General features: G+C 36.6%; 2 protein-coding genes across 8 annotated transcripts in view; both read right to left on the bottom strand.

Moving 5' to 3' along the window:
* Nucleotides 1-365: 365 nt before the first annotated feature.
* On the bottom strand, nt 366-4911 carry ly6pge (lymphocyte antigen 6 family member pge). Its single transcript, XM_067421662.1, has 3 exons — nt 4346-4911; nt 1563-1679; nt 366-1253 (listed from the first exon to the last, which is right to left on the bottom strand). The coding sequence occupies exons 1-3, from the start codon at nt 4404-4406 to the stop codon at nt 1057-1059; spliced, it is 375 nt and encodes a 124-aa protein (XP_067277763.1). The 5' UTR covers nt 4407-4911; the 3' UTR covers nt 366-1056.
* Nucleotides 4912-5675: 764 nt separating this feature from the next.
* tacc2 (transforming, acidic coiled-coil containing protein 2) overlaps nt 5676-26622 on the bottom strand; it is a 48656-nt gene continuing 27709 nt past the window's right edge. Inside the window, exons 6-22 of one of the 7 annotated variants that reach the window (XM_067421603.1) lie at nt 25880-25940; nt 25510-25765; nt 23764-23813; nt 23505-23614; nt 22831-22981; nt 22112-22246; nt 20309-20401; nt 19456-19515; nt 18338-18403; nt 15450-15581; nt 14705-14781; nt 12524-12567; nt 12300-12332; nt 10092-10252; nt 9794-9900; nt 7921-8041; nt 5676-6761 (exon numbers count right to left, since the gene is read on the bottom strand). In XM_067421603.1, the coding sequence (XP_067277704.1) occupies nt 6696-6761; nt 7921-8041; nt 9794-9900; nt 10092-10252; nt 12300-12332; nt 12524-12567; nt 14705-14781; nt 15450-15581; nt 18338-18403; nt 19456-19515; nt 20309-20401; nt 22112-22246; nt 22831-22981; nt 23505-23614; nt 23764-23813; nt 25510-25765; nt 25880-25940 (1723 nt within the window). In that variant the 3' untranslated portion in view covers nt 5676-6695. The remainder of the gene's footprint in view (nt 6762-7920; nt 8042-9793; nt 9901-10091; nt 10253-12299; nt 12333-12523; nt 12568-14704; nt 14782-15449; nt 15582-18337; nt 18404-19455; nt 19516-20308; nt 20402-22111; nt 22247-22830; nt 22982-23504; nt 23615-23763; nt 23814-25509; nt 25766-25879; nt 25941-26622) is intronic. The other 6 variants (XM_067421605.1, XM_067421604.1, XM_067421606.1 and 3 more) reach the window with 6 other exon arrangements.

Below are 26622 nucleotides of genomic sequence, written 5' to 3'. Positions count from 1 at the left end.
ACACGTGCCACGGGCAAGGGCTTCACGCCGCCTCAGCTGACCATGCGATTATTTGAGAACTTAAAACTTGCGTGAGGTAATGCTGAAAACCTCAAAACAATCCGCCCGCCAGGCGTGCCTACCTTGTCCAGGTGGTCAGGTGCTGTTTAGGTTGGGCTGAATTGAATTCTGTTCCAACAGCGTCCCTGTCGTTTAACTGCTTGATTATTGTTGACTTGTTAATTTACAGCGGCACCTTGTGTTAAATAGCAGTAAAGCACAAGGGCGTCGGGGAAAACACTTACTTTGAATATATTTAAAATAAGAAGACCAATTCACCTTCCTGATAGTAAGCCTATTTATTTATTTAAAAGAAAACATTAAACTCTAAGGAAAAAACTGCGTTTATTTACAATCAAGCACAAAACCAAAATGCAGGCCAGGGAGTGTGTATATTCTTCCATGTTATCTTCAGGTTCATTTCATGGAGAGACATGAACATTTAATTACACACATTAATTTACAACATATTTGAGACTCATCTCAAAACATCTCTTTCTTCTTGCTCTCTTTGTTCATAATACTAAAGCGGCTTTTAAATGAACAGTTCACCCGAACATAAAAATCCCATCTTCGTTTACTCAAATACACAATTGGAGTTATTTAAACCAGTTATTTTGTTTTGCTTACAAAACAATGAAAATGGACCATGGACAGCTATGCTCTAAAACAACATTTTACATTCTGATAGAGTTAGATAGCTTATTTAGTGAATTAAACAAAAAGGTTTGGAATAATATATGAGTTCATTTCGATTCATTTGGCCTAAATAATCAAAGGCTTTCAGCTTAATTGAATTCCTAGAAGGTCTGAAACAATAATAAATACATTTGCTTTATGTAGATGTGACAATATCTGTGCATGTAAAGTTCTGTGTGCTTTATGCTTAACCTTATATGCATTGCAGTCACAATTCCATGGCAGACTTGGTGACATTTCAACAATCACAGAGTATACAGAGTTCCGTCAAGTTCCACAATGGTAATGGATTTTAATAGCCAGGTCAGTTCCGTAACATTAGTTTGACAGCAGAAGCCAGCCGAATAATAGAAGGCTCAGAAGGAAGCTGAAGCCTGTGCTGTTTCTGGTGGCGTGTCCAGACACATTGCAGTCATCGGAGTAGCAGCAGTGAACTTTGACCCCTGGAGCTCTGTAGCCCTGGCTGTTAGCCTGGCTGCAGAAGGATTTGTACGAGCATGACTTCATCACGCCACCTAACAAAGACAAGACCGGTATGAGAGCGTGATTACATATTAATGTGCTTTGATCCTCATAAAGAAGCTGTAGACCTCCTGCTATTTCTAAGCTGGTGCCAGACAGAGCAGTCTGTCTTCCTTAAACGCCAACCTGATCCAATGCCTTCCCTTAAAACACACACGCGCGCGCGCGTTAATTATTTTTCTAAAGATTTATCCCTCTGTGATTCATCACCTACATCCAAGGAAATAAAAAAAAAAATGTTCCCGCCCTCTTTCCATCCATGGAGGAAGATTAACTATTAACTCTGTACCCATTAAACTTACTCCCATGTCCCCGAACAACAGCACATGCATCCGAGTAGCTGGGACACGTTTTTGAGCCCTGACGATTACAGTCTTCATCTGTAGAGCCCATGCAAGTGTAGCACCGCAGCGCCTCACCTAAAAAGAGACAAAGGGGAAGAATGCAGCTGAATAGGAATTTTCCTCAAAAAAACAAACAAAAAAAAGTTAAAAAAGGTTTAAAATGTAAATACCGATCCGTCAATATCCATTTTCTTAATCTGCATTTTTGTATTATTTTCCAGTAATAATTAAATAGCATTTTTTTACTTGAAAATAAAATGTATTTATTATTATTTTTATTTTTACTATTGTTTAAGTATTTAATATGTTTATTTATTTATTAATAGGGTTTTAAAAATATGAAATCTCTTAAAACAAGTCTTAATATTTTATGAAGTGCTGAGTAATCACATCCAAAATAAAAGTGTCTACATAATATGTGTACTGTATAGAGTTATTATGTGTATATACATTTTTATAAAAAATGCATAAAAGCATATTAACATATAAGATAAATTATATATATATGCAAATATTTCTTAAATATGTTCATACATGTGTATTTATATGTCATAATTACACACAGCACACACACATATATTATAATCGTCCAGCACTAATTTTATGCAATTTTATCACAGATTTCTTTTGTTTTAAGGGTTTTATATTAAAATAAAAAATACAAATGTACTTCCACACAGTTTATTTTATTTTTATCTTTATAACACTTTTATCATATTGCAAGCCATGTCAAAATTGTCCACATATGAACTACAGCTCAATGCAAAGTATCCATGACAAGGATGCCTAGGCCACGGCTCCAACAATCAAGGCAAATGTACCCAGTGGCATAATCAATTGCATTTGATTAAACAAAGCTTCATATATTTTATGGCCTTTTAAATTGTAATGAGGAAAAGGGAAAATGTCACTCTACTTTACAGTGACATACACAGATAATGACGTGATTCTCAATTTCCACGATGAAGTGGCTTTAAGACCGCAGCAAATATGGCATCAGCAAGAGATCAATAAAAATAGATACATTTTTTAATCTAAAATCACTGCTCTATGAAGTCTGTAAACAGAACATTTGACATTTCATCCTAAGTCAGATCTTTGCTTCAACACTCAAGGGAAATCGAAAGAAGTCACAGCAGGAACATGTCAGTGTTTTTAACTGTCTTGTAAACGGCCAGCAGTAGGCCTACAGTATATGAAAAGGCCTTTTTCATGTTCATCTCCTAAAAGTGCTTCTTTTTTTTAAAAACAAACATCCTTTGAAGTTCAAACCAACAGGATCAGACAGGTAAACTGTATGCTGGCGTGACTGTAACACCTTCAAAAACAGACATTGCTTTTTAAAGTATCTGGCTGCCATGTGCATCTTAGCACTGTTAGTTCACCCTAAAGACATCCTTCTGCTGCATCTGAGTCACTCTCTTTGATAGCAAAACCTTCAGTTCACAGGACAGACGCAAAGTTGTTTACTGGCAGGCTATCAGGGCTGTTTGAAATGAACTTTTTAAAGTGCTTTCTAAGCATTCATCTAAAAAGTCATCCTTTCTCTCCCTAAATGTACATTAAACTCTTACTTCCTGTCTGTTGAGTTGAGTTATAAACACCACCATTTACCAATCATTACTGTTATCAACACTGATAATAGTTGAATGGTTTCTAAAGGATCCACCAAAGACTGGAGTAATGACGGCTGAAAATTAAACTTTGCCATACAGGAATTTTTCAGAATGCTGACAAGAGCAACATGTATAAGACACGCCAAAGCACCCCGATGAATCCTGTGCCTGGACTCGTCCATGATGTCACGTAAGTCGCTAAAGGTATTATTCATCGTCCTTCAAAAAGTACACGCACACACACATGAACATTTTGAGATAAATCACTGGTTTGGAACTAATGCTGTCGCCTCTTTTATTTTCCTACACCAAAAACCTTCCGAAAGGGGTTAGGAATAAAGTTGGTACATATCCTCTGCACAAAACATGCATAACAAGAGAGAACAAGCAATCACCAATTACTGTATATCTCGCCTTTTGTTAAATATATCCAGACGGTTTTTTTTTTATCTCAGCACAATCATACTGGCAGTGTGTTGAGAATATTTCAGCTGTCATTTCTCAAATACATATCCGGATAGTTAGGACTTTATAAAAAGAAGAGCAAGAAAAATGTCCAATAATATTACCTCAATATACATGTAATATTAGCTTCAATGTGTAATTTTAGTTTCCTTTTTTTTTTTTAACAGCTTTTACTCTATTCAGTTAGCACTAAGCTTTCAAACTTCGGCAGCAGATGCACATAATGTAATTTTTCTCTGCCGAAATTGTGTTTTACACCATTACTAATGAATGCGCTGTTGCTTTGGACAGAATTACATGTGAAAGTGAGATATTCACTCTTTTTTGGTCCAGCAATAAGAAAAATTACACCACCTGACTTACAAACTCTTTTTAGCCCTCAATCTGTTTAAGGGATTGATTTGCACCAATTATTTTCTGTTAGTCCTTAAACACCTTCCTCAAGGCCAACCAGATATTCTCAGGCAAAAGGACACTTCAAAAGGAAGAAATTGGAGAGTCATTAAAAATGATGAAACGCCTAGATGGAGAAGTCTAGACTGAAAAAAAACTAATCATGATTTGCACAGTAAGCGAGTGCGGCACACATATAGTAACTGAGAAGACGAGCAAAAACTCTTAAAACAGTTGAAAAAGCAACTACAGAGAAGTAGTACTCACTGTGAGGAGCGAGGAGGATGAGGCCCAGGCCCAGCAGCAGCGAGAAATGGACCGCTCTCATGTCGCTGTTGGTCTATGGCTGTCAGGTTAGCACGATGAAAAGGAGGTTGTTTGCTCTTAAAACCACTGAGCTTAAGCCCTGCTTTTGGAGAGCTAATACCCAACAGCAATGAGGACACACAGATGTCCACTGAGGCCTGTGCTTCGGTCTTAAGATCTACATGGATCCTCACCATCTTGACTAATCAGAGATGAGGGATCGCTTACTGTGCTCCACCCATACAGTATTGCATGCGAGCCAGGGTTCTGATACTCCTAGATTTCATGTAGCTAATGCCTTCATGTACACTACTAGTTTATCAGTGGCCAAACTTGCATCATTTCCCTTTTTGACACAGCAGAACGGCGATAACAGCCAATCAAACAGTTGATGCAAAGGCTGTTTAAATACAAACATGTGGATGTGGTAAGGGTAACCACAACTAAACCCTTGACATCAAATAATGAATAGATCATCTTATAATTATTTAACTTTCTATTTGTGTAATTTCTACTATTTTACTTAGTTGTTCTTTTTTGTATTACTTATTTTATGTAATTTCATGACAAAATTAAACAAATTGAATTATATAAAATAAATATAATGGTAACACTTTAAAATAAGGTTTCATTTGTTAACATTAGTAAATTAGTTAACATGAATTAACAATTTATCTTAGTTAATGTTCTAATCTTAGCATAATACATTATTAAAATCAAAAGTTGTACCTGTTACCATAAGTTGAATGAATGAACTAACACTAACAATGAACAGTTGTATTTTTATTTATTAATGTTAACAAAGATTAATAAGAACGGTAATGAATCTATTGCCCATTGTTAGTTCATATTAGTTAATTCATTAGTTAATGAATGTTTGCGACATCACCTATAACATTAAGCATCGATTTCTGTCCATGTTCCATAAACATTTCCATTGTTTGTGTTCATTCTTCTTCCTTGATTTTTCATAAATTCAACTTTTGTCCTCACTCAGAGACAGTTTGGTTCTGTGCCAGCATGTAATTGCCACTAATATAGCCTGTCTGGTGTGTTTTTAAGACCCATCTGCCAGCTAACTAATGCATCTTTTTATGCACATACGCAAGATCATGTCAGCAAGATTCATTGTTTGTTAATTAACAACATTATTGCTTTCTTAAAATGCCCTAGTGGGAGGCTAAAACGTCTGCTAAATGAATAAATGCAAATATAATTATTATTGCATCAAACATCCTGGCTTTCTATGTTGTATACTGTCTTTGTGTTTGGGTCAGATGAACAAAAGAGCTGTATTGCCATCTTTTATTGCACTTTGTAAGCATGTCCTGTATAAATGACAGCTTCTGCTGTGTGAAACATCAGTTATAGCAGGACTGAGACAAAACCATTCAGATTAAATTAGCTCAAAACCACTGACAGTAACAAGTGGGTTCATTTATATATCAAAATAAAATTCAAAAATAAAATCAAACATCAGTGTTGCTAGAAGACAACAAACAAATGAACAACAAGTATCTACAAAGATACACAAGGAAGCAGATCAAACTAGCAGTATCAAAATCTGCAGTCGTGTTCCTTTACTATATTCAAGTCATTTTCATATTTACAAAACCGTCAAGGCCTACAACATGCATTTTTAATTCATGATCATGAATACCACTTTGTGACAACTGAATGATTATTTCATCTGTTTTATACTATATATATATATTCTCTGGTCATTTCTGTTTTCAAGTTAAGAAGAGGGTACAACAGGAATCAGTTTAACAGTCGACTCCATCAGCGGTTGTCATGGCATCGACACTCATAACTTCAGACTCACTATAAACACATACTCTCTTGTCTGCGTGTGTGTGTCTGTGTGTGTGTGTGTGTGTGTGTGTGTGTGTGTGTGTGTGTGCGCGTGTGTGCATGCATGTTTTTGTGTGCGTGTGTGTGTGTGTGTGTGTGTGTGTGTGTGTGTGTGTGTGTGTGTGTGTGTGTGTGTGTGTGTGTGTAATACAGACTCTCAAAAAAGTCTCTACTTATGGGGAGTACTTTCACAAGACCCTCAACATAGGTACGTTGGTGTACATTAATACATCAAAATGAAGAGAAAATAATTACAGCCAGAATCTAGCGTGTCCTCCCAGTCGTAGGGACTCCAGTTTATGTGAAGACGTCAGTAGTGTGAGATCCCTTTGTTTGATCTGTCCATTTGAAAATGGAAAAACAGTACCGTACCCTTTAATCTTGCTTCTCTGTCTTTACACTGTTGTCCAGTCATTGTTCTTGTGTCTCTTTGTGGTTTAGACAGAACTAGTTACGGCTAGCTCTTCCCCATCTTGGCAATCAATTCATCACAAATTTTGGTCAGCTCCTCAATCTCTTTATTCTGTAAAAAGATGAAACAAAATTTCAACATCTCTCAGTCGTCTTTCACCATGGGTGCATTTATTTGAAAATAAAATACAGTGAAAACAGTAATATTGTTAAATATTATTAAAACTTAAAACAAGGGCGTTCCAATTACGGCATTGCTATGCAGGATCTTAATCCCTATTCAGAGAACATGGGTAACACAAATTTTAAAATATAATTTATTCTTTTTATGGCAAAGCTGAATTTTCAGCATCATTACTCCAGTCTTCAGTTTCACATGATTTATCATTTTAATATCCTGATTTGCTTATCAATGTTGAAAACAGTTGGTTAATACAGTATTTTTGTGGAAACCATGATACATTTTTTAGGATTCTTTGATGAATAGAAAATTAGAAATTAGAAAGTATTTTATAACTTTACTATCAATTTTGATCAATTTAAGTTATAGCTGAATAGAATTATGAATTACTTTTTTTAAATTATGTAAAAATAATAAAATAAATAATTACAACGTTGTAATTATTAATAATAAAAACAATTTTGTGCATCAAAACCATTCATTTCAGAGAAGGCTGAGAAAGAGGGAGAAAATGGCGGCCTGAACGGCTTTAACTTGCTGTCTGTCAGAGAGACGATAATTTACCTAACAATAAACAATATTCTACCTTACCAAATAAATGTGTTCTTTACTTGTTGAATTTGAATCATAATGATCAGAAAACTAATTGAAATGCCAAAGAGAATAAATCAATTCAATTAAAAACCTCATTCAACATGTATTGGTTACTGGAAACAGGAAGTTGTACGTTATATTTTGACGGAGAGTCTTTATGTGCGAACGACGCATTCTGATCCTGAAACTAATTTTAATATTTTCAGTAATTTACTATTCTTGACTGGTCTTTATAAATAATTTTGGCAATAGACTAACTGAGATGAGTGCATGTAGTTGTCCAATTTAACTATCATATGCTGGTGTAATATATTATAAACTTACCAGGTGATTTTAAACAAAATTAAGTTTGATTACATAGTTTTTTTTGAGGCAATTACCAAAGTTTGATAAATGTTTAATTTCCCAATAAAAGCGTAAACATTTTACATGGTTTGTTTGAATGAATCACAGCCATTATATATAGAAGCATGTGGATTTGTGAGTGTGAGCAAACCTTTTGTTCCAGTGTGCGCTCCAGTGAGTCCACCTTCATCTGTTCTTTCCTCAGACTGGCCTGATGTGCTGCCTGCTCCTGCTTGGCTTTGGCTCTCACCTGAGCGATTTCAGCATTCGCCCTGCGGGTGCCACATGGTCAAAGACATGCCATCATTTCATATTTCTAAGGACTCTTAAAGAACACTCTGTGCACAGTGAACAATTGTTGTTCCAGGCAACATAATTCCTGAACAAAGCAAAGTATGTTAAAGGTGCCCTCGAATGAGTTGAAACAATATGTTAAATTGTTCTCTGATATCTAGAGGATATGTGGCTTATTTAAGAGCAAAAATTGTCCAGATACAGCTTTACAGGTCCATTTACAACCCTATAAATTGTCCCTAGGATGTAATGCTCTGTTTTTGCCTTATTTGGAAGAGTCATGAATATTAATCTTGAGCTCTGCTCTGATTGGCTTATTTCAGCAGCTCACAGCAGTTCAGCGAAGCGGCTCGTGAGTCCTGACCGTCCTGACAGAACACAGACCGACTGAATGACACTTTAAGCAGAACATCTCAAATGGAGATCGCTTAAATGCAGTTTAGGCTACTTGTTTATTGGTGCTTTCAGATCATCCGTGCCGTGTGAGAGAGCTCGTGTGCATATGGTTGCCAGATTGGACAAGTTTAGGTAAAACACCGGATAGTATATGTGTTCTTTTCACGGAAAAACTCTAATTGGGGGATTTCTATTGTTGAAATATGGCAACTGCAAGCACGAACGCGCTTCTTCCCCTCCAACAAAACCAAAACCAGTGGTTTTTGTTCAAGTTTTTATGTTTTAAACTACATTTTAGACTCCTCTTTTTTTGTCAATGATATTGCATGTTTATATAACGTTAGTCACAATGTAGGCCACGCAGTGACTGTGATGTACTCTGAAATACAAGCATGCAAAAACATCATACTTAACTTCTCAAAAATATAAATGTATATATTTTTACAAAATGAATAGCCTTGTCAAATGACTATCGTTTTAACTTATATGGTGGAAAAGGTGACGTTTGCTAGAAGGATCGAGTGAACGATCTGTAAGCAACGTATCTACGGTAGTATTTTGTAATACAAAATAATATTAACCTTTTTCATTAGACACACTATTTAGTTTTGTATGGTACTTGGAGTTTCCTATTGTTACTGTACTAGCATCTTGGGTCATCTAGACAATGCCGTCTCTCTAAGAAACTTTCAATTTAATCAGAAATTGTTTAAACAGTCAATAAGCGGATAAAATCGCTACTTACTGCTTGCAGGAATACAGTTGTAATTGCCACTTTCTTCAGTTTAAGACGCTGAGCGAAGCTTGCTTGAAATGAGCCGAACAAGCGAACGATCTTGAATTAAATTGTTGCGGTATCCGATTATAAACATCAACCATGACTGTTGACATTTTTTATCTGTGGGAAGGGTAGAAAAGTCCTCAAGTCCCCTGCACAGCCTGGAACATGACATTTGTGTCCATGAGAGCTGCTTTTTTTTGCTATCCTCGAGTGTCGCTTGTTTACCTGCAGTCCCGATGATTCGGCTCCATCAGTTACGCCTGACAATGAACATGTTCGGATATATGCAAATATTGGGGGCGTACATATTGATGATCCCCAGCAATTGCGTCACTGGTGGCGTTACGTTTAGAATCACTTATTTTTTCTCTGGTGTTTTTCATGCACGAGATTTACATATGAAGTAGGAGGCAATGGTGTTTGAGACTCACAGTATGTGATGTCCATGTACTGAACTCATATTATTTCACTATGGCAAGGTTAATTCAATTTTTCATTCTAGGGCACCTTTAAAAACATATGCTTGGACTACCTGTGATAGCTCTGTACTTACTTATCTAGTTTTTCCTCAGCGTGGATCTTCAAGGCCTGGTAGCGCTGCTCCTCCTTACGGACACGAGACAGGTACTCCTGCGCACATTTCTTCAGCACATCCTCATTCTGATGGAAAAGCAAAGAATTGAAGTGAGTAAATGACTGATAATGATAAATAATGAGCTATACAGCTTTTTTCCACAGCCGTATTTCCAGGACCTTTCCCCAGGAAACTTTGGGGTGGTACTCTGTGTTCTTTGACCTCAGGGATCAGGATCTAAATTAAGTTCCAGGTAAAAATTCCCAGAATGACTCACTTTGCGGAAGCCTTCCAAAACATCTTTCATCTTCTCATAGCGCCGGAACAAGTCAGCAAGAGATTTCTCCACAGAGTTGAGATCAGCTAAAGCCTGGTCTTTCTCCAGGATCAACTGCTGGATAGTGTGATGAGACAAAGTCTTCTCTCTCTGTTCACCCTCTGAGACATACACACAAAGACAAAAATTATAGGTTTATAATATTATACGACACACAAACACACCATACACTCCAAAACCGATGTGCAAATGTGCCTTTGGATGTGGCAGAGTACTTCAAATGTTATACTCTACACCTCTATGTCTACATCTTTAATAAGGACAAATGAAAAATGCAGATTTCGACCCTGCATCTCTGTGATGCATGCAGACAACACACTCACACACACATACACTCAATGATGGGCAAGCCACTGAAACACAGTGAGAGATGAGAAGAACTTTGAAATACTTACTTAGCACAAGTCTACTGAATGGTTCATTTTAACTAGCTGGTTAAAAAAAAAACTGATTCACGGATTAAAGGGATACCCTCACAAAAAAACAAAAACAAAAAATTGTCATCATTTAGTCACTCTAAATTTGTTCCAAACCTTTAGTTTCTTTCTTCTGTTGAACACAAAAGAATATATTTCAAAGAATGTTTGTAATCGATGGTAGCCATCGACTTCCATAGTAGAAAAAAATTACTATAGAAGTCAATGGCTGCCGTTAACGGTTTGGTTAACCAATTTTTTAAAAATATCTTCTTTTGTGTTCTACAGAAGAAAGAAATGTATGCAGGTTTGGAACAATGTGAGGCTGAGTAAATGATGACAAAATGTTCATTTTCAGGTGAACTATCACTTTTAACTGATTCATCGCTCAGTTGTGTGTCTGGAACTAACTTCCCTACCTTTTATTGAATTTAAATAAATATTAGTCTATCATGTTTCTAATCAATTATATAAAAAAATATTATAGTTTTATTGGTTTAGTTTGAATGTACACTACTATTTAAACGTTTAGGGATAGTATTTTTTTTTATATATATATAAAATAAATGAATAGTGTGCCTTTATTAAGCAAGTACATCAAATACATCAGAATCAAAAGATTTCTATTCTGTAATAAATGCTGTTCTTTTGAACTTTCTATTCATTACAGAATATTGAAAAATAAATACATTTTCAACTGTGATAACACACTAAAAAAGTAAGCCTTTTTTAAGATTTACGCAATTCAGTTAATAGTAAAAATCCAACAAATTAAATTGAATATTCCTTACATATTTTTAACTGAATAACAATTTTCAATTATTCAATTAAATATGCAATGATTCTTTTTTTTCTGAGTGTAATAAGAAATGTTACTGTTACTGTAACTATTTTTTTTCTAAATGGTAGCTTGATTTTCGGCTACTTTAAATTAAGATGGGCTTATACTCTGGAAAAGCACAGTATCAAAGTAGCTTCCCCAACACTGATGAGCTGATGATGGGAGACGTTTGAGAATAGGCCTACAAAAAGACCTGAAGAGCAGAAACAGATGCTAAAAGTAGAGACAATATATAGAAAGAGAAAACTCTCCTTGTCCGTCATTATCAGATGTGGTGGATTCAACACAAACAAAGAAAATAAAGTTGCTGTTACTTACCAGGCATGCCTGAGTGATTTATCAAATATTTATGAGGGACAGAGGGAGCAAAACAGAAAGAAGGGACGGCATTAAGTCAAGCCAGCAGGGTGGGACATGTGAGAGAGAAAGCGCGTCTCAAACATGGGAAAATTTCAAAATGAATGAAAGTGTCAAGGAAAAAAAGTGATGAAATCCAGAAAAGTGGCAAAGAAAAATGAACCAAGGAAAAATAAAATGATGTAGAAGGTGGATAAAAGAAAAAAGTGAAAATAAAATCAAGTGGAATATCAAGGATGGTATTTTATTACGAAGAATGAAAAAAAGGAATGAAATTTTGTTTTTCTTTGTGCAGAGAGAGAAAAGCATGTCTTGGTTAAACCAGACACCCAAGAACACAATCTGAATATGTAAGAACACACACAGCCTACAGTATTTACATGGAAGTAAATATTGAAGAGACAAAGAAATTCGATTATTGTGCCAGTAAGTTGGTGAGGCCTGGTAAGGGGCATGTTAAGCAGAAGCATGTTTAAGTTTTTTGTGTCAAGTAAAATATACAGGGAGACATGAAGGTTTGTGCTCATAACTGACCAGTGTTTGGGTCCAGAGGCACGAAAGATTTGTCTGCAAATTAAATGAGAAATTAACAAAAATGTATGGCATATGTGTGTTGGAGTGGCAAGACTGGGAAAGGGCTGTGTCTGATCATTTATAGCATTGTAGCAGAAGAAAATCACAGATAAACAGAACCAAAAAACAAAAAACCAAAAAATTCCTAGGAGAAGATGAAATTGTATTCAGTAATCAAGACTCACCGATCATCTCTGCAATGGTCTTCTCATACTCCATAACTATCCTCCTGAGAAGAATAAGCAAAAATCAAGTTAATAGTCAAAGATGCTTTTAAACTACAATATCTGATCAGATCAGATCCTTTTAAGAATATTGATTGCTTTAAAAATCTCTAAATAAATAAAATAGGCAATGTGACTTTTGTGATTTCAGAACCATAAATGTGACTTTTGTGACAATAAATCTATAAATCTTCAGTGTAATATTTTTTAAACTCTAGTATCCAGAGGAATAAAACAGAATTGATGTACACTAACGTTACAAAAGTTTGGGTCAGTAATTTTTGTTTTTTTGTAAAGAATTGAATGTGTACCCAGCAGGAATGCATGAAATTGGTCAAAAGTGACAGTAAAGGCTGTTATATTGTTATAAGATCACCATTCTGAAGGATCATTTGACTTTGAAGAATGGAGTAATGATGCTAAAAATTCATCTTTACCATCGCAGCATTTTAAAATATATTAAAACAGTAATAAAACAGAAAAGTTATTTTTAAATTGTAATAATGTTTCACGGTATTATTGTTTTATTGTATTTTTGATCAAATAAATGCAGCCTGTCAAGCATAAGAGACTTCTTTTAAATCAATGTAAAAAATGTACCGACCCCAAACTTTTGAGCTGTAGTGTAGTCCACAAACCATATGTCCTAGAGTCCATTTAAACCTGGAACTGTTTCAGATGATCCAATCACAAGTGGTTAGCATTAAATACAAATGAAAGCATGGTCCAAAATGTTTTAGGATTGATAACTGAAAAAACATATAGAGGTAGTTGTCTAAAAAAGAGGGTTGTGCTTCATACATATACTTCACCAAAATAACTCAATGTATAGAAGGGGGAAAGTTATGCCATTTTTGCCACAGTTTCGCTTTTTTAACACTGACGTAGTGAGTGACGCATGTATTCACAAACTCAAAAACCCTCCTCTCGAAATCTGATCACAAGTAGACTCCTTTGAGACACATTACTACCTCCAGCTATCTATCTCAGCTGACCACTTGCGATCGGATAACCCTAGACGGATCGTAATACCAGGTTAAAACAGGATTTAGAACCGCATTTGAAAGTGTCCCAAATTGGATGTCAAACGATCAAAGTTAGTCTTTTTTCTGTTAGCACGCAGAAGCCCATCTGTCCCAGATGTTCGTAAAAGAAAGGACTGGTTGACAACGTAATGTGAATGCAACTTAACAGCACTGACAACAATCCATGCGGAGATAACAATGACTTTACATGCTTCTAAACAAGGTTGATTACATGAAAGGTCAGGAAATTGGCATTTGTTATGTCACGCTTTTAACTGCTAAAGTTCGGCTGGCAGAAAGACTCGCTTGGAGAAAAGCAGGTTGCCGGCACAGTAAGCAGATGGATTAGCTACATCTTCCCTTAGCCTCTTAGGCCTTCCTTATCCTGAGCCCAATCAGGCTAATGAACTAAGCTCCATTCTTATCCACACTAACAAGGCCCAGTCCAGCTGGCTGTAATCCTCAACCCTCCCCGATTACCTTGTTCTCTTTACCCCTTGAAAACAAAAGGACAGCTTTAAAACATTTAAAGCATTCTGAATTAGACAACACTGCATGTTTTTAATAGTGCGTGAGGTGATAAAAAGCTTCAACATGAACAGTGTAATGTGACTGTCAACTGATTCAACCTCTCAGTTAAGATCTTCTAAAGCATTAATGGAGTGACCAGACAGTTACACGTGTTTTCCGGATGGATGACAACAAAATTACATTATCTTTCATCTATTCCCTCTCTTCTTCTGCCTCCACGTCTGGCACATCTGACAAATTAAGGCCTTCTTTAATTGGCTTTCTACTTACGCTCGACTTCAAAAAACAGTAGGAAAGAGATAAACAGATTGAGAGGTGGTCTGAGGTTGATGCGTGTGAGCCTTGCCCGGTTTAATACACAGATATTTTAAATGATGCTGCCTGATCATCTCATTTTGATCTGAGGGGTGTCATATCAGCTACGGAATATAAGTAGTGAATGAACGTTTTATTTATTGGAAGAGTATTGAGAGGACAAGAAGTGATGGGAGAGGGGCGGGGGAGGAACGGGGTCGGGAAATGACGCAAGCTTCACTCGTCACAGCTCAAGAGGGCACAGGAATCTTTGTTCTGTGAGAACACCCACCTCATCTCCTCCACCTCCCGTCTACTCTCCTCATATTTTCTCTTCCACTCCATGGCTTCTTTCTCTTTCAAAACGACCTGAAATAAGAATAGCATCACTTCACACACATGAGCTTTTCACACTTAAAATTGTTAAACCAGTGTCATTCTGGGTTACCACAAAAACCTTGGTTACCCTTTGCCATGTTTCAAACTGTAAATATATTCTTATCTGCATATGTATGAGGTTAATAGACCTTGACTGGTGTTTTCTTCCTTGTTGTGAAGTATAGCCAAGTGAAATGGGTTATCAAAGAAAGAAAGAATTTCAGGGACTTGGTTCTATCCATCGGTTATAATTTCAGATGTAGGTGTTGCACTCACTCATAAATGAATGTGAACTTTCAGTCTTTTCCCCAGAAAATGAGAGTTCAATGGAGAAATTCTCATTTCATGCTAACTTCAAATTTTCTAAAATACAGAAATAATAATACTCTCATATCAATTCAAGTTAATCAACATGAACTTCCCCACGACTCTAAAACTAAGCACAGCATTCTGTGACTACAGAGCTCATGAATATTTAATAACATGAGGTGTGCATTCAAGCAGTTTAAGATTGATTGTCATCTTAGCACTGCATCATTTCACACTTTTCAACTTTAACAATTCAGGTTGTTTTTATACAATGTGAAATGAAAATACTAAGATTTTCCTCCCACAATAAATAGTGGTGTGGTGGTGTCATGCAATGGATGAGTATATACCTCTTCTCGGGCGATGCCCAGAGAGTGGTCCAAGTCACGTGGCAGATGAGGGCTTTCCCCTTCAATGTATCCTGCACAGGAATAGAGGGAGCTCTTCGAAACGCCACTGTCCCCCGGTGAGGCCACTTCTCTCTGATGCCAAGAAGAATGTTGTGGAGAAACCATTAAAAACCTGTGAATTTATTTATGTACAAAGATATTCATTTCACACATCCTGGTGGGAAGCAGCGCATCATCTACAGGGTCTACTCAGCAAAGCCATAATGCCATGGAGAGCGGCTCTTTGTTCGGGTTTTTAAAAGCGTCCAGCAGTTTGCGATAGGCCTGCTGCATACAGCTGAAATGTTATGACTGACAATCCCCAATGTGAGATGGGTGTGAAAAGCTGTTTGTCATGAAAAGTTTGCGCCTTTGTCCGAATCCGGGTAAGGGAGGGATGCTGTGTCAGATGAGAACTGCAGGAGTACAGGTTGTTTGGTTATTGGAGATAAAAGTTGATGATCTATTTTGAATCAATGAAAAAGAAAATATAAAAAAGTATGTATCTGGGTAGTTAATGCAACCAGCCACTACAAGAACAAAAGTCTGTAAAGGACAATTAAAGAAAAATAAACAGACATGTTTTATACATTTCCACTTTTAAATGTAAATGTGCTGTTATTTAATTGACTAATAACTGACTTCTGAAAACTAAATCTGAATTTTTTTTTTACATTAAAAATGACAATAAAATGATTATATGTACCATTTTCAGATGATAATTGTATCCTCTTTATAGCCCGTGATGGGGTGTTGTTACTGAATACTCATCGTGTTTAGCCGTTAAACCCACTTGCTGATTAAAGCTGATTAATTCTTCCTAGCAGAGCTGGATTAGGAGATTAATTGAGTTTGACTCTTATACGAGGTAGGGGGCCGTGTGTTAGGGTACAAATGAATGCCCATCCCATAATGTTTGGTCTGAAAGAAGCATTTATCCCTAATACCATTTATTGAGCATTACTGGGTTGCACTCAGATCATGGATGGGACACATAGTAAGGTACATACGGTATAACACATGGGAGGTACAAACTGAGATTACAAACCTGAAACGAAATGCTGAAATGATACCTTATAAGTGGAGTGTTGATCTTGTGGTCTTGGATATCGTATGACTATATACACCGATCAGGCATAACATTATGACAGGTGAAGTGAATAACACTGATTATATCTTCAACACTGCACCTGTTAGTGGGTGGGATATATTAGGCAGCAATTGAACATTTTGCCCTCAAAGTTGTTAAAAGCAGAAAAAATGGGCAAGCGTAGGGATTTGAGCGAGTTTGACAAGAGCCAATTTGTGATGGCTTGCTCTAGCTCTTGTCGGGTGTTCCCGGTCTGCAGTGGTCAGTATCTATCAAAAGTGATCCAAGGAAGGAACAATGGTGAACTGGCGACAGGGTCACGGGTGGCCAAGGCTCATTGATGCACGTGGGGAGCGAAGGCTGGCCTGTGTGGTCTGATCAAACAGATAAGCTACTGTAGCTCAAATTGCTCAAGTCAGTGCTGGTTCTAATAGAAAGATGTCAAAATTGCACAGTGCATCACAGTTTGTTGAGTATGGAGCTGCATAGCAGCAGACCAGTCAGGGTGCCCATGCTGACCCCTGTTCCCCACCAAAAGTGCCAACGGTGGGCATGTGAGAATCTGAACTAGACCATGGAGCACTGGAAGAAGGTGGCCTGGTCTGAGTGCGCACTACTTACCTGGGGAAAACACCAGGATGCACTATGGGAAGAAGGCAAGCCGGCGGAGGCAGTGTGATGCTTTGGGCAATTTTCTGCTGGGAAACCTTGGGTCCTGCCATCTATGTGAATTTTAATTTCATCTACCTAAGCATTTTTGCAGACCATGTACACACTTTCATGCAAAACGGTATTCCCTGATAGATATGGCCTCTTTCAGCAGGATAATGTGCCCTATCACAAAGCCAAAATTGTTCAAGAATGATTTGAGGAGCACAATGAGTTTGAGGAGTTGACTTGTCCTCCAAATCCCCCAGATCTCAATCCAATCGAGCATCTCACAACTTACAGGACTTAAATGATCTGCTGCTAACATCTTGGTGCCAGATACCACAGCACAACTTCAGGGGTCTAGTGGAGTCTATGCCTTGATTGGTCAGGGATGTTTTGGCAGGAAAGGGGTGACAACACTATATTAGTAAGGTGGTCATACTGTTATGCCTTTTCGGGGTACATTAAACATGGTCTGGACTCCAACTCATCAATTTTATCAACAATCAAACTCTACAATGCATAATCTTATCTAGAAAATCCCTAAATGTGTGACCTAGGCCAAGAGAAAAGCATGTTGGTCTTCACCAACCATAAACACCGTCATGGGTGATAAATTAGGCAGAGAATAACTCTAAATGTAAATTAGAAACAAAAGCGTTCTAACTGAATATTGACAAGACAGTTCAGTACAGCAGTGGGGTTGTGATGAAGTCCTGTCATCTTCAGAGCAGCTGTGTTTCATGTATTTGCATGAATGAAAAAGTATCTCTTAATGACAAGAAAATGTTTAAAAAAAGAGAATGTGGAGAATGTGCTGAGGCAGCATATGAAATGTATCTGAGGGACTATTTCAGGAAGAGCGTTATCTAATAATGTATGTTAAAATACTGAATATTTTAAGAAGGTCATCAATTCAGGCTAGTCATCACTAAACCTCATTACTTCATAATTTAGCTATATAATGCAGTGTCACTCTTTTTATATATGAAAGTACTCCATAATCCTAAAATGTATCAGTTCTACGCCAAAAATACTTTTGATACATTAAAGCTCAATTCTATTTTAGAAAGGAAGTCTAGAGGTTATTCGGGGGCAGAAACTATACCTGTGGAATGCGGGACGTCCTGTGACAGAGTTTGCTATCTGTCTGTGTGGATTTTCCAGCGGGTTTCTATAAAAATAACCAAACTAGTTTTGACAGAGTGAGACAAAACCTATTATTAAGGCTTGATTACTATTATTTAGGGTCTATACAATGTTATGTGGATTCTGGATAGTCATTTTTAATGTGTCTAGAAAATGAGTTAGACTTGATGTTTTTTAAATATGTATGTGACAGACTTTTTTTTAGATTATAATTTGAGGTTAGATTTGGCTGTTCCTTGTTTAAAAAAAAAGAAAAAGAAAAAAATGAAATGGACAGGAACAAAACACTCATGATTTACTGGTTTGTACACTACCGTTCAAAAGTTTTGTCAAAGTTTTTTAATGTTTTAAAAATAAATATTATGCTCAACAAGGCTGCATTCGTTTGATTAAAATACAGTAAAATTGTAATATTATGAAATATGATTACAATAATTTATTCATAAATTATTTAAATATAATTAATTTAATACATTATTTATTCCAATGATGAAAAAGCTGAATTTTCGGCAGCCATTACTTCAGTCTTCAGTATCACATGATCCTTAGTTTCAAAAATGCAGATTTGCTGCTCAAGAAACAATTTATTACTAATGTGGAAAATATTTTGGTGGAAACCTTTAAAAAAAAATTCTGGATTCTTTGATAAATAGAAATTTCAAAAGCACAGCATTTATTTAAGATGTAAATCATTTGTAATAATGTAAAAATTTTACTGTCACATTTAATCAATTCAATGCATAGTTGCTGAACAAAAGTAGTATACAAAATTAGCAAAAAAGAAATTTTCTTGATCAGTTTTTTGCATGAAAATCTAAATGCACTTAAAACAGGGCAAATTATAAATAATTCATATTCGTATTTAGTTTTTTAGTGGTTAGATAAAACAACAAAAACAACGACTAAGACTATTTTTGCAGTGAACAGAGAGGACAGGAGAAGGATGAGATGCTTTTTGCCTGTAGATCTATTTTTCTGACTAATGGTGGTTTAGTCTAATGGTACAGGGACAATGGGATTAGAAAATACGGACTAGAGCTAATTAGACTTTAGAGGGATTGTTTCTGTCCGTCTTACTTTAGCCATGTGGGAACCGTTGAGATTCCAGCGGCGTGGGCTGGGCTTCTTGAGGCGAGACTGTGAAAGCGTGCAAGACAACATCATGAGAATGGAGCGGGAAGAATATGATGCGTCGTGTTAGAGGGGTTGTGGTATGCATGTGTGCATGTTTGTGTATGCCAGATTAGTCTTTTCATTCCATTTCCTGTACAAATGCTGAGACTGCGGTGACAGTCGCTCATCCAACATGACTGGAAGCAGATCTGAGCTAAGCTTTACGTGAAGCCACGCCAGCGGCCTCAGACCAGGCATACAGACGATCCGTATGCCCACTGTATTCCAATGAGTTAGTGTAAATTAGTAACAATCGAAACCAGTAACCAGCATGAATGTGACAAGGAATTCAGCATTCAAATGTTTGCTTAGGAAAAGCATATAAATGATGAAATCTACAAATCATTCATATTTGAAGTAATAAATAATAGTATTGTTTCCAAGTCACATTGACCTTCATCTCTATGGATCTCCTGTCCAGGCGAACATGCAGGATTGTCACAAAGCCCTGGGAGGAACACACCTCTTTTTGTGCAAAAGGGTGCTGGATTGGGAAAAAGGAGCACCAATCAAGGGACAGGAGCTGGGTTAGAGAACCAGGGGTGAGATGTCACGTCCACAGTATGGTGAGGTAGTTTATGGGTAGGTACACACTCATACCCAAGGGTGCAGTCAGGGGGCTCAGTTCAGAAGGGAGTATATTACATACACGCACACACACACACACACACACACACACACACACACACACACACACACACGTGCTTGCACACACATACACGCTCACACACAGGTGCAGGCTGGTTCAGCGCAGTACCTGAGGGGACACAGTGGACAAAGTAGGGCTCTGAGAGATGCTTTTGGCTACCTGTAGAGCCTCTATCCTCAGGGCTGCGAGCACCAGCTCCTCCTGGGCCACAAGGGAGGGTGGGGGGAGGAAAGGGGGAGTGACCCATGGAGTGGGGGCAGGGGCAAGGAGGAAAAGAGGGGTTAGAGTTGTACTGGCCTCACTCAAATACTAAACTTGAGGGGGAAAACGTACATATACTGTACATACACACAGACACTCGTACACATTTGTGAATGTGGTGAAATCCATCCATCCTTTCCTAAGTTTTCCTAGAATGTATTTTTAAAGGGATAGTTCAACCAAAATAAACACAAAAGCTATTTAGCAGAATGTTTGAAGAGCTGTTCTCTTCCATATAATAATAGCGAATGCGAGCCAGAGGCTTTAAAACTCCATAAAGACAAAAAAAAGGCACCATAACAGCAACAAAAAGTCTATATGACTTATCATGTGACTTCAGAAGACTTGAAGCTACCATTTCAATTTTTGGTCAGTAAGACTTTCTTTTTTTCTTTTCTTTTTTAAATAAGTCTCACGAAAGCATCATTTATTTGATAAAACAATACAGTAAAAACAGTAATATTGTAAAATAACTATTTTCTATTTTAATATATTTAAAATTCAATTAATTCCTGTGATGGAAAAACTGAATAGACAGCAGTCATTACTCCAGACTTCAGTGTCACATGATCTTTCAGAAATCATTATGCTGATTTAGTGTTCAACAAACATTTCTTATTATTATCAATGTTGAAAATATACTGCATAGTATTTTTATTGAAACCATAATACTTTTTTTGATGATTTGCAAGATTTAATAAAGATAGAATATATTTACTTTCCATCAATTTAATGGACATTTGCTGAATAAAAGTTATTTATTTAAATAAAAATCATACTGGCCCAAACATTTACATTTACATAAGTCATGCAGGGTTTTTTTCTTCAGTTGAACTATTCCTTTAAAGGTCCCGTTCTTCGCGTGTTTTCGAAGCTTTGATTATGTTTACAGTGTGCAATATAACATGAGTTCATGTTTCGCGTGTAAAAAAACAGTATTTTTCACACCATTTACTTATCTGTACAGCGCTGTTTCCTCTGTCCTAAAAACGGCCTGATGATTTCCTTGTTCTATGAAGTCCCTCGTTCAGAAATACGTAACGAGTTCTGATTGGGCCAGCGCTTCCCGTGTTGTGATTGGACAGCAGCTTAGCGCACTTTGCCTGGAAAGGTCCCGCCTCTTACCTTAACGGGGAGATGCAAATGCTGAATGCGCGCTCTTCTCCACGTGGGAGAGCAACAAGACCACGCCCCCTATTTTGCGTGTTCTTGTGGGCGGAGGGTTAGTCAACAAACGGTTCTAGTGACGTCATTACAGCAGAAAGTGCAGGGGTGTAGTCCAAACCGGCCGTTCGCTGTATGCTTTGAAAAGGAACTTCTGTTAAATAAAATATCTCGCTTGGCATTGAACTTTGAGCTTTATAATTTTACAGGTATTTTTTATGCTCTAACAGCAATATTTCACACTAACTAAAGTTTGAAAGATCGCGAAGAACGGGACCTTTAACATCTCCTGAACCCAGCACTAGGGGCCAAACAAAAAGGAGAAGCAAAACTGGGAAGACAAGGTACATGAAAGACTGGAGGGACAAACAAACGCAGTGAAACACAGCTTAGTGAAGACACGGCACGCACACACTCATACACGCATAGCAGCAAAGTTCCAGGGGAGAAGAGATAGTGGGCAGGTAGTCTTCTCTCTCTACACACCTGCAGTTTCTGAGCGAAGGCAGTGGGGTTGGTCTCTGCCAGATCAGGCTCCAGGTAGCTGAGAGGGGCAGGTGAATCAGACAGCCTGTCTAAGAGGGGCAGATCTGAGGGGTCCATGGGGCCCTGGATGGGGGACTGTGTTGGGAGTGAGAGCAGAAAAGGGACAAGAGGAGTAGGAGGTGCCTGGGGGTCAGTGAGGAAGCGCAAGCTTGCATTTAGCCTAGTGCATTATAACACTTCTATTATGGTTTACAAAGCCTATGAATTAACAATCTGCAGAACTGATTCTGGTGGGGAGATCCTGCTTAATATAAGCTACATGCTGAGCAAAATAATGCTATCTTAAAGGGACAGTTCAAACAAAAATTGAAGTTCTGCCATTACTTACTATTGTTGTTAATCGAAAACAAATTATTATAGAAAATACATTGTTCATATTGTCTCCTTTTTTGTTCTACTGAAAAAATAACTGCATATGAGTTTGGAATAACATGAGTAAATAACGTCAGAATTTCTTTATTTCTTTATTTAGGATTAACTGTCCCTTAAGATTGAAAAGTAACAAAGTAGAAATAACCCCATCTTCACACATTTGTGGTGCAATTCATGCATTTTGACTGTATGAAAACTATCTATATGAAATTATCTGAACTAATGAAACAACCACACTCTTGAAAGTGCTGACTCTATCTTTCAGTGCTTGATTAGTTTGCACTTACCACTCCATCTCTCTCGTTGCTCTGCATTCGACTCTGAGATTGACTGTCTTTCTTTCTGCTTTTCTCTGAGGCCATGGGGTCACGAGCACCACGAGGTGGCAGCACAGGTGATTTCCCCTGTGAGATCTGAGCCTCCATCTCCTCAAAGCTCCTGTAATGTGTCAGACCAATGCAGTTAAACACATGAAATATACTGCCAAAGAGGATACATTGTTCTCAACCCAATAAAATTGAGCTTTGTGGCTCTACGTCCATCTATATGAGAGTGTACTTCTAAAAACAGACAAAATTCACCTTTCGCAACAACTTAGATAAATAAATATATACCTTGAAAATAATCTCGATAGCAGTTGCTCAATAGCTAACTAAATGGTTGTGACTTTTTCGCTAATCAAGTCATTCATTGCATATTTAAGTTATATATGAGTGTGTGTTTGTGTGTGTGTGGAACTGGATGAAATCCTTCTCCTTGTGAGAACATTTTTTTTGCTTTAGCTAATAAATCATACTATGCGTTGTTTTTTGAAAATCTAAAAGTGCAGAGTTTTCTGGATTGGTTGGATTTTGAGGAAGGGTTAGGGGATAGAATATACAGTTTGTACAGTATAAAAAATATGCCATAGAATGTCCCTATAAAACATGAAAACCTAATGTTGGTGTGTGCGTTTTTTTACCCAGTGCAGGGGGAGTTGGGCTCTGAATCGTGCATGTTGGAGGTCTTCTTTGGACTGTCTGTCACAGAGTCTAGTTTCAGATAAAGTGATGGTTTCTTCACTGAGAGAGGCTGTAAATAAATACACATGCATTCACATAAATACAAAGGTCCGTAATCTAACATTAGTTTGGTGTTTGTAATTGTCACACAAACTTGTTTTAGTTTTTTGTGGCAATTGCCCTAAGTTTGGTACATCTAAGGGTCAGGTAGATACTTACAGGTGCAGAGGAGCCAATCTTTTCCATGTATTCAATCTCATAGTCAGTAACTGCAGAGAAAAACCCAGAGAAAATTAGTAATATATAGAAGGTTCAATGTTTTATAAAGGTTACATTAGGAATTTAAAATAATATAAGGCTTCCCAAGAATATTCTTTCTATGTTCATCATCAGTTAACAGACTGACAGAACTAACATGAGAGTGGCACTATAATTCATCTGCTTCTGTACCAATGACCCAGTTCTATTCAGACAGAGACTGCCCCAGGGCCCAAACGATTCCCTGTAGGTCAAAGGCTAATAAAATGGGTCATTGTGGGGTCATTTTGGTTTGCAGCCAAACTTGATCACGTGGGAAAACTTTTCACCCCAAAATAAAAAAAAAAATTTTTTAAATGTGTGTACTTGTTTATATTACAATGTAATATAAAACTGAGATCACCTTCATTGCCATACAGCCACCTACATACACCCAGCGAATATACACATACACCCAGTTTCACAAAAACAAAACGTGTGTGTGTGGGTGTGTGTGTATATCTATTTGTCTGTCTACTCACTCACTCGATTCAAATTTTTTGGTGCGGCTTTGTCTCTACCAAATTTTTTTTTATCTAGTTACCATTATTTTGCATTTTGACATCTTTTTAATGAAAAAAACATTTTCCTACCAAATTCTCATTAGTACAATGAATCCTGACATTTAACTTTTTTTAACTACTATTATTTTCAATGTAAATTCTTATTATAATATTGAATTTGTCATTACTGCAATACAATAGGGTTTTATTACTGTAATAAAATGATTTATACATTAAATCATTAAATTAACAAAACACAATAAGTATTGGGATGTCACTATGCATTATATATATTATATATATATATATACATATATATACATATATATATATATATATATATATATATATATATATATATATGTATATATATACATATATATACATATATATATATATATATATATATATATATATATATATATATACTGTGTGTGTGTGTGTGTGTGTGTGTGTGTGTGTGTGTGTGTGTGTGTGTGTGTGTGTGTGTGTGTGTGTGTGTGTGTGTGTGTGTGTGTGTGTATATATATATATATATATATATATATATATATATATATATATATATATATATATATATATATATACACACACACACACAGTATATATATACTGTGTGTGTGTATGTGTGTGTGTATATATATATATCTATATATATATATATATATATATATATATATATATATATATACACACACACACACACACAGTATATATATACTGTGTGTGTGTGTGTGTGTGTGTGTATATATATATACACACACACAGTATATATATACTGTGTGTGTGTGTGTGTGTGTGTGTGTGTGTGTGTGTGTGTGTGTGTGTGTGTGTGTGTGTGTGTGTGTGTGTGTGTGTGTGTGTGTGTGTGTGTGTGTGTGTGTGTGTGTGTGTGTGTGTGTGTGTGTGTGTGTGTGTGTATATATATATATATATATATATATATATACAAATAATATTGTACTATTTGAGCATAATACAATTGATAACAATATAACTAGACAGGTTTTGTGATACTTACTTTCATATTATTTTGAAATCAGTACTCTACTGACGGTCTCATTCTTTCAAAATATCTATGTAATGTAGGACAATGGACACAATCCTTGACTTATAATTTGAAATAATGCAGTGACACAATAAGAGACTTTTCCCCCTCTCTCACCGTCACTCTGTGCAGGTAAACTGTTCTCGTTGACAAAAGCTGTGAAGTCTGTCGGCTGCGGGATGTCTTGGGGATCAGAGGTCAGCTCCACCTCCACGTCATGTCTAGTCCATTTCTGATTGGTGGAGGAAGCCAGTTTCTCCTCATCTGTGGCGTGATCTTGTGAAGGGTCGGGATTGGCATCAGGCGAGTGTTCCTGCAGGTGATGATGTGTGTGTGAAGTGGTGGGCGAGAGCGGAGAACACACAGGACAACACTGTTATGATATGAGGTGACAGCGAAGGGAAGAAACAGATAATCTTCAGAATGAACGGCTGAAGTGACTGTGTGAGTGTACTGTAGGAGAATGTGCGCTCGTGTCTTAACTTACTTGTGCAGACGGCTCTGTAATCTGAGTCCTCTTTGGAGACTTCTTCACTCTGAAAGTGTTACTGTTTAAGAAAACAAAACATACGTTATGTTGTTAGTTATTAAAATATCAATTTGGAATAAATTTGTCATGTTTCCATCTACAGTGCTGTCCAACCAATCGGCATATAAACTCCATCCAACCATTTTTGATAGATAGATAGATACTGTACAGATTGTATACATTCTCTTGTATAAAAGTTTTAGTTTAATAATACATACCTGTTGTGTTGTTCTGATACATTTTTTAGAAAACCTTTTGACAAATGCAAGCATACTGTAATTCAACTAGTAAATGATGGTGCTTATTAAGAATTACATCTCATCAGTTAAGATTTTACCAGTGCACAATGAAATGGATTATTCATGGCTTACATTATGATTTACTCTTCTATTAGTATATATATATATATGAATGTTATATTGTGCATTTTGTTTTGTTTTTTGTGAAATATGTTTTTAATAGTAAACATTTTATTTTTTGCTAATGCAATTTGTATGCCATGTTTTTTTTTTCTCACAATTTGAACCATAGCAGGAAATTAAAGATATACAGCTATTAGTAATGAATTGAAATATATCTTGCAGACGCATGATGATTATGCAGTAAAGATTTGTGGTTTTAAATAAGGAAATAGATACTCTGCCTAAACACATTCACCGTTAATATTAGTCCCTGTAGCCCCTAATAAATTGCTTATTAAC

The sequence above is a fragment of the Pseudorasbora parva genome, chromosome 17, assembly GCF_024679245.1.
Source record: "Pseudorasbora parva isolate DD20220531a chromosome 17, ASM2467924v1, whole genome shotgun sequence".
NCBI classification, from domain to species: domain Eukaryota; kingdom Metazoa; phylum Chordata; class Actinopteri; order Cypriniformes; family Gobionidae; genus Pseudorasbora; species Pseudorasbora parva.
Note: the sequence above shows the minus strand (reverse complement) of the source record. Positions and strands in the feature narration are given on the sequence as shown.

What these genes read in the sequence shown, in the direction of transcription:
- ly6pge (XM_067421662.1), bottom strand. Translation starts at nt 4,406, where the DNA reads ATGAGAGCGGTCCATTTCTCGCTGCTGCTGGGCCTGGGCCTCATCCTC. An exon ending in CATCCTCCTCGCTCCTCACA is followed by an intron (nt 1,680 to 4,345) that starts GTGAGTACTACT and finishes GTCTCTTTTTAG; the next exon opens with GTGAGGCGCTGCGGTGCTAC. An exon ending in TGTTGTTCGGGGACATGGGA is followed by an intron (nt 1,254 to 1,562) that starts GTAAGTTTAATG and finishes TGTCTTTGTTAG; the next exon opens with GTGGCGTGATGAAGTCATGC.